The sequence below is a fragment of the Lynx rufus genome, unplaced genomic scaffold, assembly GCF_022079265.1.
Source record: "Lynx rufus isolate CCGP_SWC_20201006 ecotype Redwood Valley unplaced genomic scaffold, mLynRuf1.p SCAF_21, whole genome shotgun sequence".
Lineage (NCBI taxonomy): Eukaryota > Metazoa > Chordata > Mammalia > Carnivora > Felidae > Lynx > Lynx rufus.
The window spans coordinates 11,229,102-11,241,382 of NW_025814836.1; the positions used below are offsets into that span (position 1 = coordinate 11,229,102).

A 12,281-nucleotide genomic window follows, 5' to 3' on the forward strand; every position below is an offset into this window, starting at 1 on the left:
GCTCCAGTGTGCGCGCGGGCGCGTGTGCGCGGCCCCGAGAGTGCGCGCGCGCGCGAGCCCCCAGTGTGTGGCAGCAGCGGCGGCAGCGGCGCGGCGAGGCTGAGGCTCTTGTTTACCAGCATTAACTCCGCTGAGCGGAAAAAAAAAAAAAAAAAAAAAAGGAAAAAAAAAAAAAAACCCGAGGAGGAGCGAGCGCACCAGGCGAACTCGAGAGAGGCGAGCGAGCGAGAGGGACGCCGCCAGCGAGCCTGCCCCCGGCGCGCCCGTGCCCGGCGCTTGCAGACCCTCGGCCCCACTCCCCGGGCCCTCCACGCCCCTCCCGCGCTAGGGGAGCTCCACGGCGCGTTGCGCGCCTCGGCTTTGACCTTCAGCGAGCCGGAGCCCCCGCGCGCGGAGCCGGCGGCGGCGGGCGGGGGCCGGGCGGGGGCCGGCGCGGAGCCCGGGCGGCGCGGCGGGAGTGCTGAGCGCGGCGCGGCCGGCCCGCCGCTTTGTGTGTGTTCTGGATTTGGGAAGGAGCTCGCGGCGGCGGCGGCGGCGGCGCTGAGGGAGGAGGCGGCGGCGAGCGGAGCCCGGAGGAGGAGGAGGAGGGGGAGCCGCTCATTCATTTTTACTCCGCATTTCTGCCCCCGGCCGGCCTCGCCCGCGACCCGGACTTCGGGGCAATCTTGCGAACTGCGTCGCGCCCTCCCGCCGCGGAGGCTCGGGTGTCGGACAGCTTCCCGCTCTGCCTGGGGTCGGGCTTGTTTTTCTCCGCCGAGACGAATTTGGGCTTTGCCCCCTTTCTGTGCAGTTCCCCCCCCCTCCCTCCTGCCTCTCTGGGTTTGAAAATGGAGGCCGACGACGCCGACAGCCCGCCCCGGCGCGCCTCGGGTTCCCGACTCCGCCGAGCCCTGGGCCGAGGCTGCCGGCGCTGAGGGGCCGCCCCGCGCCGCCGCCCGCCCGCTCGGCGCACCCGGAGGGTCCCCGGCCGGCGCCGCCTTTGGAGTATTGTTTCCTTCGCTCTTGTTTTCGGAGGGGGCGAAGACTGAGTTTGGGACTTTTTCTTCCTTTCCCGTTTTTTTTTCTTTTTGTTTTCTTTGTTTTCTTTTTCTTTTTCTTTTTCTTTTTTTATTTTTTTTGAGAGAGGGGAATTTCGTCCCAAATAAAAGGAATGAAGTCTGGCTCCGGAGGAGGGTCCCCGACCTCGCTGTGGGGGCTCCTGTTTTTCTCCGCCGCGCTCTCGCTCTGGCCGACGAGTGGAGAAAGTGAGTATGTGCCCGCCGCCCGCGGCCACTGCGGGAACTTTTCCTCCGAGGGGCTGCGCCCTGTTTGCGAAACCCGAGTTGCCGTCGTCGCAGCTGTCGGGCCCCTGGGCTCGGGGGCGGCCCGGCGGGGTGTGGAGGGGCTCGGCCTTCCGGCCGGAGCGGCCCCCGGAGCCCCGGCTCTGCGCACCCCCGCGCGGGAAGAGCCTCGGGGGCTTTCTCTTTCGCTGTCCCGGGAGCCCTGCCCCGCGGGCCGGTTGCCTTGGGAAGCGCTCGTGCCCCCGCGGCCGTGCCCGCGCTGGGACTCCGTCGGGGAAGTTCGCGCCGGGCCGGGCCCAGCCACCCACACCTCACCCCCCTCGCGGCGCGCGGGCCGCTCCGCACGGCGGGCTGGCCCCCGCGCGGCGCGCAGACGATGGTGACAGCTCCCGCGGTCGCGCGGGGCCCTGGCTGCCGGGACAGGCGGGGATCGGGTAGCCCACCGGCCGTGGGGTTCCAGGGGGAGGCGGCCGGCGGAGAGGCCCCGCAGCCCCAGGACACGTTTCCAAACATCCCAGAGCGGCCTCGTGTCGCCAACGCGCTTTACCCCTCGGGCATTTTGGGTTCCTGGCCTTTCCCTCCCCGTCACTTTCGCCCGATCCTCTGCGGGTTACCTGCCCCGGGCTTCCCGAGACCGCTCTGTGCGGCTCAGGCGTTGGGGGGGGAGAGTTCCCGCTGAAGACTCCCCCCCCCACCCCCGAAAACTGCAAGGTCGGGGGCTCTGCGTCAGTCCAGCTTTTCCGAGGAGCGCGTCTGGGCCCCTAGTTCACAGGGTTCTGGGACTTTATTCTCCCAGTTGCTACCCCGGCCCGTAGACCCCTCTCCTCCTGCAGACGGGGGTGGGGAGTGTTCGGGCAACATCCGACTGTGCGGGAGTGGGTGTGTGGTCCGAGCCGACGTGCATTTCCACACACGTGCTCTCAACGCGGGGCTGTAGCTGTCGCCACACGGCCGCTCGGGGACACCTAGACGCCTGGCCCCGGCGAGAGGTGTCGCGCGCCAGCCTTTAAGGCGCGCCGGGGTCTGCGGCAGCGGGGGGTGGGCGGGAGGGTGTTCTGTTTTGCGAGCGCGGAGCCCTCGCCTTGGTTTGCTGGCCAGAGTTGCGTCGCACTGGATCTCTCCTGCCCCGCACTTCCTTTGTACAAAGTTAATAAGCAGTATCGCTCCACACTCGCTATCGCTTGCAATCTGATAGCTTTTGTTTTGGTAGTGTCGGGTAGGGGTAGGGAAGTGCGGGGAGGGGGGGGGAGGGAGGGGGGAGAACTTAGGGCCCCACGACGTGTGGAGGAAGGAGGAGGAGGAGGAGGGGGTTCTATACTCAGAAAATGGAAGCGTGGTTTACTGGCGTATTCGCGATGGCAGGGTAATTTGAACACGATTAAAGTTTAAATGCAGTCGGGGAACTGGGGCTGGGAACGTTGAGGGCGTGTTGGTGAGTAATGTTTGCCGAGGGTATGCAGGTGGTGCCAGTTAACTTTGAAAAATCACGACGGAGCCTCGAAGAGTGAGGGAGAATGGTGGGGGGTGGGGGGGGCGGCGGGGCTGTCTGGCCCCATCTCGGGGGCAATTCGGAAAGGCTGTTGTGTAAACAAACCCTTCTTAAGTGTCTTGGAAGAAATGAGTCCGTGATGGAGTAAGAGGAGATTTTTGTAAAGAATTACTGTTTACTACACGGAGTAAGTCGCAGATTGAGGCCGGACCTTCCACAGAGCTGAGCTCTCCTCCTCTTTGTTTTCTAAACTTTCAGCTCACTGGATTGGACGAAAGGCTTTCGGCTCCCTTCTCAGGGTTACAGATGGTGTTTGGGGGGACCGAAGAGGGTTTCTAGCCTCTCAAGGCTAAATACAGTTTAGAAGACCACAGGAGAGCTAACCCATTTTTTTTTAAGACATGATATTGAGGTGTGTAATGTTTCTAGTTTTATTATTTAATGTTGTGAGGTTCACAACACCAGTGATGGCCTTGCGTCTTGAGGAAGGAGTCGGGCATTTTAAAATAGGATGTCTTGTTGTTCCCAGCGATCTTCGTGAACAGTATTCTTTGTGAAAGGAGGCTCTTTCTTGAGAAAACAGGAGGAGAAGGGGCATTTTCATGCATGTTTATAATACAGAGAGGCCAAAGCTTTTCTCAAGGATCCCTTGAAAATTGTTGGTTCCTGAAAACCTGACGGATGGCCAGAAGGCACCCCGACTCCTGTCTTGGTTTGTTGAAGTCCTAACTCAGTCTCTGTTCCTTCCTACAGCTCTGACGTTTTCAGGAGAAAAGGATATGCTCAGTGTTTAGCATGTGTTCAGTTTTTAGTCAGGTGCTGGAACCCTTAACTCTGATGGAAATAAACTACTGAATCCAGTCAGGGATGAGTATTGTTTTGGGATAAAAATTGGGCTGGTGTTTGTTCCTATTGTATTGGCATATTTAAGGATTAGTGTTTACTCTTTGAACACTGACACCTACAACAGTAAGGTGATTTTCTTTTAAATCTTTCACTGAAGAGATGTAGAAGTTTTTGAGGCAGATGAAGTCAAGCAGACACGTTTGTTTTGTTATCAACATAATGTGAACAGAGCATCTAAATAAGGGAGGCTGGGAAGTTCTGAGTGATAGCTAAATCATCTGATGGCTTCATCTTTTTTTTTTTTTAAATCCACATGTATTTTAAACATATTGGCTATCTCATTAAAAGGGCTCAGTCCTCTTTCTGCCCCAGGCACAGTCCTATCCAATTGTCAGGGAAATATAGGTATGTGAAAGGTTGATGTTTAAAGAAGTTGGTGTTTTATTACCAGAGGAAGAATCCAGAATAAGAAGGTTGGAAAAAACCTAAATAGCAAATTATAGTTTAGACTCTCTAGAGGGAACTAGCAAGTAAATGATACTTTTGAGTAGGGATGGGGTGTGGGTCAGGATTTGAAGTTTAAAAGGTTGTATGTTTGATTTGTCAGAAGGATTAGAAAACTCTGACCTTAAGAAATGTGCTAAGGTTGCCTGGAAGAACCTTAAAAGCATCATGCTAAGTGAAAGAAGCCAGTCACAAAAGACCACATATTATATGATTCTGTTTACATGAAGTCTAGAATAAGCAACTCCATAGAGACGGAAAGTAGATTAGTGGTTGAGTAGGGCCGGGGGAGGACGGAACAGGGAGTGACTGTTCATGGGTATGGGCTTTCTTTTGGGGGTGATGAAAATGTTCTAAAATTAGATTGTGGTGATGGTTGTACCACTCTGAATATACTAAAAATCATTGGAGTGTCCACTTTAAATTAGCGACTTTTTTATGGCATACAAATTGTATCCCAATAAACCTGGGTCCCCCTCCCCCCCTTTTTAAAGAAATCTGCGAAGGTTGACAAGAATGCATTGTCACTTTGAACATAGAGGTTAGATTAAGTAAATTTGTCCAGCAAGTGATCATATCTCTTTTTTATTTGTGGAGTTTCTTACATCCGTGCACTCTAGCAATACGGCAAACTGATGGCTGGTGTTGTAACAGTGGGGTTTCAACACCATAGGAGAAATGGGCAGGAAAAAAAAAATCTTGGTTATACACAGCTCAAGTAGGGATTTAGGGGTTGGACTTAAAAAACACAAATGCCAATGAAAGTCAGATTTGTGACAGTGAAATCCTTAACTGAATCCGAAACGAAGTTGGTCTTTCCAAGACTAAAGTTTAGGAGCTGAGTCCGGAAGGCTTTTTGTATTTCCAGTTTTCTTACATGTGTTTTCCAACAAAGAAATAATGTACTGTTTTAAGATGGTAAAGAATTTCCACTTTGTTTTTTCTTTCTTTCCTTTCTTTCTCTCTTTGATATCCCTTATTAACTACCCTGGTAGTAAAGACTGAGGATGAATGGGGTGGGTTTTTTCTTTGTTGCTCATTTTATTTTTTTTAAATGGCTTCAGAATCTGAGCAGGAAACAGGATCTTTGTACGCTACAGTAGTTTTTTCAGGCATACGATAATTTTTTTTAATTAAAATTTCTCGTGGAACAAAAGATTTAAACATACAGCAAAGGCATTTTTGCTATGCCCTTTTCCAGATTTACCTTGGCCTTTTAATAGAAAAAGATGTGGAGAATAGTGGTTGTTTACATTTGTTTTTGCTCTTTGTCTAGGACTTAGTTTACTAATAAAAATGTTTCCTGCCCTTCTTATTGTTGCAAGATCAGGGCAGTAATGAAAATCAACTGTATCGTTTTCACTTGTTGCCTTAGAGTTTTGCCAAGGGGAGCCCTCAAGGGACAGTAGCTTCCTTTTAAATCTGGTTTCATTTGTTTTGTGAGAAGCAACTGAAGCTGTAAGAAGCAACTGAATCCAGCCAGCACTTATTGGGCACCTGCTGTATGAAAGCTGGACCCTATGCCAGGCAGTGAGTAAGCTTACAAGGAAAGAGGGCTTTGTCTTTGTCCTTGGGGCATTTTTTAAAACTCCTGCGTGAAACAAAGTTGCTTAGAAAATCAGATCTTTTTCAGACTCAGCACAGAATGCACGGTTTTCAAATAGGCGGCAAACAGCATTTTAAAGGCCCTTTAAAAACATTTCTGTAGACTTAAGATACGAAGTAAACCAATGTTGCTGAATCTTCTAAAGCCCTCTGCTGCACCATTTTTGCCTTCCTCACATATTGCCTCCCATTGCAGTACTGGACGCACGGGACACATTCACCGGTCTACGCTCAGCCTCTCAGCTTTTTTACAACATTGGTTCTGACAATTGTGATTAAAAATGTGGAGTGTTGCAGTTACCTTTTGCCAACACTTCAGGAGTTACAGGTGGCGTTCGTGAATGCTGCACAGCATGTTTTGAGTTGTACGGAAGGTGGAACTTATTTCAAAACTGTTCTGGAGTTACACATTGCTGAGCCTTCTGGACATTATTAGGAAACTTTCTTAATTGTAAGGCTTTATCATGTAAAAGCACTAACTGTTTGTAAAGGTGCAGAAGGGTAAGAATAAGATCCAGGAGGCAACTGAATCATGACTTTGTTTTTTTTAATCATAAAAAGTAGAAGCTGTGTTTCTTTCTGGGTTGTGATTTGCTTCGATTTGTTTTCAACACTCATTTAAAAATCCTAAGAAGAGGTATCTGTGCCTGCAGGCCACCTTACACCGAACTGCTTTTCTTAGCCAACCTGTGACAGGTGCTGAGTGCAAGGTATGCATTCCCATCAGTTGTACTAAATATATAGTAGTTGCACACGTGCTTGAGATAGGGTTTCTCCATTTCTCCGAGATGTTCTGAAGGAAAACGTTGAACACTCGAAGGACAACAAAGTGAATAATGAATGAAGCACTCTGACCCCCCCCCCTTTTTTTTTAAGTTTATTCTTTGAGAGCGAGCGAGCAAGTGGTGGGGGGGGGTGCAGAAAGAGAGGGAGAGAGAGGATCCCAAGCAGGCTCTGTGCTGTCAGAGCAGAGCCTAACTCGGGGCTCCAGCTCATGAACTGTGAGATCATGACCTGAGCCAAAATCAAGAGTCAGGTACTTAGCTGACTGAGCCACGCAGGCACTCCCCTCTGACCTTGAAAATGGTGTTTGGGGTCAGATTATCAGGAGGAGGTTTTCCCATTATTTGTCAAGATGTGATTTGGCTTAAATTTAAGGAGGGGATACATGTAACAGTCCTGATGTTTGTGCACAATGAGACTTGTTGACATTTGGAGAGAGTAACTGATTTTCAGTATTTGGAAAGAAACCTCTAAGTATCTGTAAAACTGATTTGTTCTGAGCAAAGGGCATATGTTTTGTATAAGATTGTTGGTAAACAAAAGATCTTTAAAAACAAGTCAGGTTGTTACCGCAATAGATGCGTATTCCCTTGGCATGATGAAGTTTGTTTCTCTTGTTATATTGCTATGGTCTTTTTTGACTCAGAATAGTAAAAGTATCTTTGATTTTGAGACTTTTGAAGACTTAGATTGTTTTCTGTTTTTAAAGCATCAGTTTTTACTCATGTCGTAAAGTCCCACATATCATTTTTGAAGACTTCCCTACTTTTTTCAATTATGCCAGTTTCACTCATGGCCTGTGAAACTGATTCATTTCAAAATCTTAAGGAAATATTGATATTTCTTGAATTGACATTTTTTTTCTCCCTCCTCTCTCAGTAAATGTATATCGAACACTTAGTGGGCTTAGATCTTTAAGTTTAAAAATTCATTCTGATACCATAAAATATTTTACAGAAGATTTTAAAGGTATGAATCAAACCATAGAAATCACTTGTTATGTTTATTTAAAACACTAAAGAAACGGGATGCCCAGGAGGCTCAGTCAGCTGAGTATCCGACTTTGGCTCGGGTCATGATCTCACTGTCCGTGGGTTCGAGCCCCGTATCAGGCTCTGTGCTGACAGCTCAGAGCCTGGAGCCTGCTTCGGATTCTGTCTCCTCCTCTCTCTCTGCCCCTCCCCCCCCAAAAAAAAGAAACACTAAAAAAATAATGAAACACTAGAGAAACAAACTAGTAAGCAAGGCTTTTATTCTTTTTGGTGCCCTATCAGGAATTTTTAAACGTATAGGTTGCTATTCAGCTATTCAGATTTTACTGGAACACAACAGAAAGTAGTTTCTTTTATGATGAAAGATGCATGTTTGCAATGGCAATAACTGTTACAAGGTATTGTTGCTGTTATTTATGACGGGGAGAAGTAGGTAGGGATGCAGGGACTGCCTTTATTCTCATATTTATCCTCTCCTTGGTTAGTGCTGGTGATCGCTTACTTTCTAAGTTGCTGGGGATGTGTCCATGGAGCTGAGTGTCTGTCCCACTTACGATGGCTGACGGTCTTGCAGCCCATACTTTCTTACTTGACCTACTATGGTGGCTTAGCCACATGGGGAAAATGTGCACGCACATAACTGGTACCACAAATACTACAGAGGTAGCTACGTCTGCCTTAGATTGCTCACATTATAATAGTCTGGATTTTTTTTAAAAAGCATTTATATTTAAAGACTTAGAAGTATTCTATTCCTGGTGCAAAGGGTTCTTGGCGGGGAGGGGGGAGGGAAGGGAGCTGAAACTTTATTCGTTTATTTCACTCCTCACTGTCTTAGCCCCCTGCACAAGACAGGCACCGACTTCAGTAATAATTATATAATAGAAATGCTACTTGTTCACAATTGTGTGTGTGTGTATGTGTATTTCCATGCATTCAGATTCTGACTGTTCTAAATCCATTACTGTTTCCGTCTTGTGTACTCTTGTGTGGCTACTTTCTTTTTAACCTGGTGCTGGCTTTCCTTAAACCGGCTTTGGAATAACTTGTCAGTTTGGTAATTCAGGTGTACTGCATGCTGCTGTTTAAATTACTCTTGACATGGGAGAACAAATACATTTTGACAGCCTTAAAGCATAAATGTTTTATAGAGCAGAACTTTTAAATTTTCCTGAGATATTTTGGATGCATACTTCCAGCTTGTCCTCTCATGTAAAATATAGTTGGTGGTTTGTCTCTATAAAATTGATCACTGGAAATACATATTTGACTAAGTAAATGAGACAGCACCAATTTGGGTTAGGCAAATTTTAGTTAATGCCTTTAGTTCATAGTAAAGGAACAGAAGTCTGATGATATTTAGGGGGAGATAGGCTTACGTGTTACGGCTTTTCCCAAATTTGGAGTATCCGAGTGGCTTTTAATAACTTCCTGGAAAAAAGTAGGAAGCATAGAGAGAAAGCCAAGGTGTGCGGTCCATGATCCATCTGGCAAATAGTTTTCTAAGTTATTAGCTTTGTATAGATTGTAAGATCTTCATCAAATGTGCTCAGATTAATCTGTGTTGTCCTGAATTTATTCTCCCCATATTCTTTTCCTGGGTCTCCTGCTAGTGGGATAATACACAAGCTCACAGACTCAGGATTTGAAAGAGGAGCACAGATTGCCATGAAAACAAACGAACAAAGAGACCAGTGACAGGAAGATCTGTTGTTCAGCTTTCCTCAGTTCTGTCGTCTGATTTCTGCCGACAGTGAGTTCATGGCATATGTTAGGTCGCAACGTGGTATAGTTTGGTTACAGGAAATTCTTTTGCGATCATCGCCTTGCACGGTTGGGTGACCTATTTGGGGTTTTCTTTCTGACATGTCCCTCAGTAAGATTTCCAACAACAAATGTTGAGTCAGGATGGAATTTCTAGTTAAATTTTAGTTTGTCAGCTCACTCGTTTCTGGGGAGACTGGTTAATTGAATGTTTCCTTTCTACCTTACCGAGTCCCTTGAAATCATTCAGATTCTCTCCTGATTTTACCTCCACCCTGGTCCAGTCTGCCAGACCTGCATCATCTGTCTGAGGAGATGCTCAGCTTGGCCTCCGAGCCACTTGGGCTACTTTGACTCCCGTTCCTTCTCTCTGGTGTGATGGATGGGCCAGCCTCAAATTCTCAGCGTGTGCCTTTTGTGGTGCTGCATTGTGGTTCAAGAATCAAGTCCAAGGCTCCTCACACTGGGCTGCAATAAATACATCCTTAGTGAGACGGCTGTAGGGATCCCGTGTTAATTCCCAGCACCCACGCTTCACCTCTGCGGTGAACACGCCGTGCCATTGCTGTCTCCATGGTTTTGTTCCTGCTGTGTTCCTGGTCTGGAATGTTTTCTCCTCTCTGCTACCCCCGTACAGAGTAGTGGAAAGTGCTACTGTAGAGAGCAACAAAGTCACCTGGTTCGAGTTTCTCCTTTGCTGCCAGTTAGGTCTTTGGCCCTGAACAAGTTATTTAACTTTTTTGAGGCTCAACACAAATGTAGAGACTTAAAATAACTGGGACGTTTTCTTCTTTTCTCATTAAGCAACATCACAAAAACTTCTTCTAATATATTCAGAAAACTAATGTCAGAAAAATTGGAGGGGGGAGGGTGTAGTTTTTTTATTTTTAAAGATCTCTGGATTTCAGACAGATCTGTGGAACAGGGACAGGATGGTAGCTGTCTAAAGGTGGGGTGCTAATCAGGAAATTCATTTCCTCCAAATACCTTTCTATGGTTTTAAAAGATCTGAGATGAAATACTTTTGTTTCTAACTCCCGATGCCTCTTCCTTCATGAAGCCTTTCAGATTGTTCAAACTTCCGTAGACCTAACCTCCCCCCTTACTGCCTTTGAGTTCATTACCACTACTGTGCTGGTTAGCAGTGATTTGTTTTGTCCTGTACCTGAGCTGTCGTCATTTTATGAGGCCGCGGAGAGCAGTGGAGCCAAAGAGCTTGCTTTGAGTCTCAGCTCCTCAGTAGTGAAGATCTCAGGCCAATGATTTAATCTTCCTGTGCCTCAGTTTCCTTGTCTGTGAAATTGCAATTTTAATAGAACCCACTTGATACACTTATTTATAGAAATTAGGTGAATTAATACACATGTCAAGTGCTTAGAACAGAAGCTGGCATATACTAAGCTCCTCAGACTTCAGCTTCCTACTGCTCTTATGGATGTGACATTCTTGAACGTAGGTGTTCTTTGGATAGTGCCAGGAAAGTAGGACACACTAGAGACTTGACTGTCCTTGTAACTTACATGCGGTTGGTATATAGTAGGTGCTCAGTAAATGTTCTACAATAAAACTTAAGGTGCTTAACAGGATATATTTTGCTTGTTAAATCCCGGTAGTACGATTTTACCTATCTTCAGCAAACAGTGGTAAACCCCGGCAGTTCACCTTCTGCTTCAGAGATCTGTTCATTACGCTTTCTCCCCTAATTCTTCCCCTTGTCCATTCCTGCCGGCGCCTGAGAAGTCTCCAGTGCGCACTCTGCCCACCTCACTAATGCGTAGGCGACACCTAGTGGCCAGAAAAGAGATTCAGCCTCTTCCGTGACTGATTTAACCCTGCTCGTGCCCAAGGATGAAGATAGCCATCGCCCGCTCCCTCCCCACGCGCGTCCCTTAGATTTTGTCTTCTGGCTTGGTTCCTGGGAACTGATAGCAGGAGAATGTGTGGACTGCAGGCTTCGGTAGAAACCACTGGGATTTCGGATTAAGACTGCTGTAGTGTGTCAGCCAGCTCCTTTGAGAATGAGCTACAATTAGGGTCTTCCTAAGTGAGGTAAACAACTTTGGCAGAGTCCTTGTATCTAGTGTACCTTTCACAATTCAAGATTTAAGGTGTTTTTAAAGGACTTTAGCAAATAAAAAGTTCTAAAATATTTCTCTTGAGATTAGAGATTAAAAAAAAAGCCCTACTAATTCATTTTGAAAAATAAAGCAAGATCCCCATTGCTCTCTTTCTGTGGTAACACTTAAATTATCATTCTTATAGGTGTTGCCTTGGACAATTTCAGGGAGTTAAGACACTCACCAGTCAGAATTCCTAACGGAGAATGACAGACACTTCCGTTAACCGGTGTTAGATCTCACATCAGATGTACTGGGTTCGGTATTTTTCTGTGTTTTGTTTCATGCTTTTTTTTGGTACTTTGAGAATCCACCTTGGCTGCAACTACACTTACTATGTACGTGGTTATCCATTTTACCTTTTGAAAGTTGTAGACTCATTTCCCCGTGATTGCTGTTTATTGTTTTTATTCATTTTATTCTATTTTATTTGCTTTTTATTATTTTTAATTTGGAAATCATTTCTTTGGCTATCTGAGAGAGGATCGCAGTGTGCCATCATCTCAGTCGTTTTGAACAACTCTTTGGGCTCCTTCTCAAACAGGCTGTACTCTTTCTTTCAAGTCCCTTTGCTCTGGCTGGTAGCACCTCTCTGCTTAAAACAACTCTTAACCAGTTTGCCCTCTGGAAAACTCCTTTAAGCATTAGCTACAATTTCACCCCTCTGCGGCCTTGATTCGGCATGTAGGGTGGTCACGTGACACTCTACAGCTCTATGAGTAGCTTGCCCTGTGTTGTTTCCCCCAGTGGCCGAGAAGGACAATGATGGCACCTTGGTCATCTGTGAATTTCCAGGACATGGCCCGGTGCCTGCCACACGGGAAGACCTCAAACAGGAGACTTCTTAGAGGGCTAAGCCCCGTCCTGCTCCCCCTACCATTCACTGTGAAGCATCTTGATA

The 12,281-nt window shown here is 47.1% G+C and overlaps 1 protein-coding gene across 1 annotated transcript in view; it reads left to right on the forward strand.

Annotated features, from left to right (window-relative positions):
* Positions 1–460: 460 nt before the first annotated feature.
* The window catches only part of IGF1R (insulin like growth factor 1 receptor), a 304,390-nt gene continuing 292,569 nt past the window's right edge, over positions 461–12,281 (forward strand). Inside the window, exon 1 of the mRNA XM_047086603.1 lies at positions 461–1,244. Within this exon, the coding sequence (XP_046942559.1) occupies positions 1,151–1,244 (94 nt within the window). The 5' untranslated portion in view covers positions 461–1,150. The remainder of the gene's footprint in view (positions 1,245–12,281) is intronic.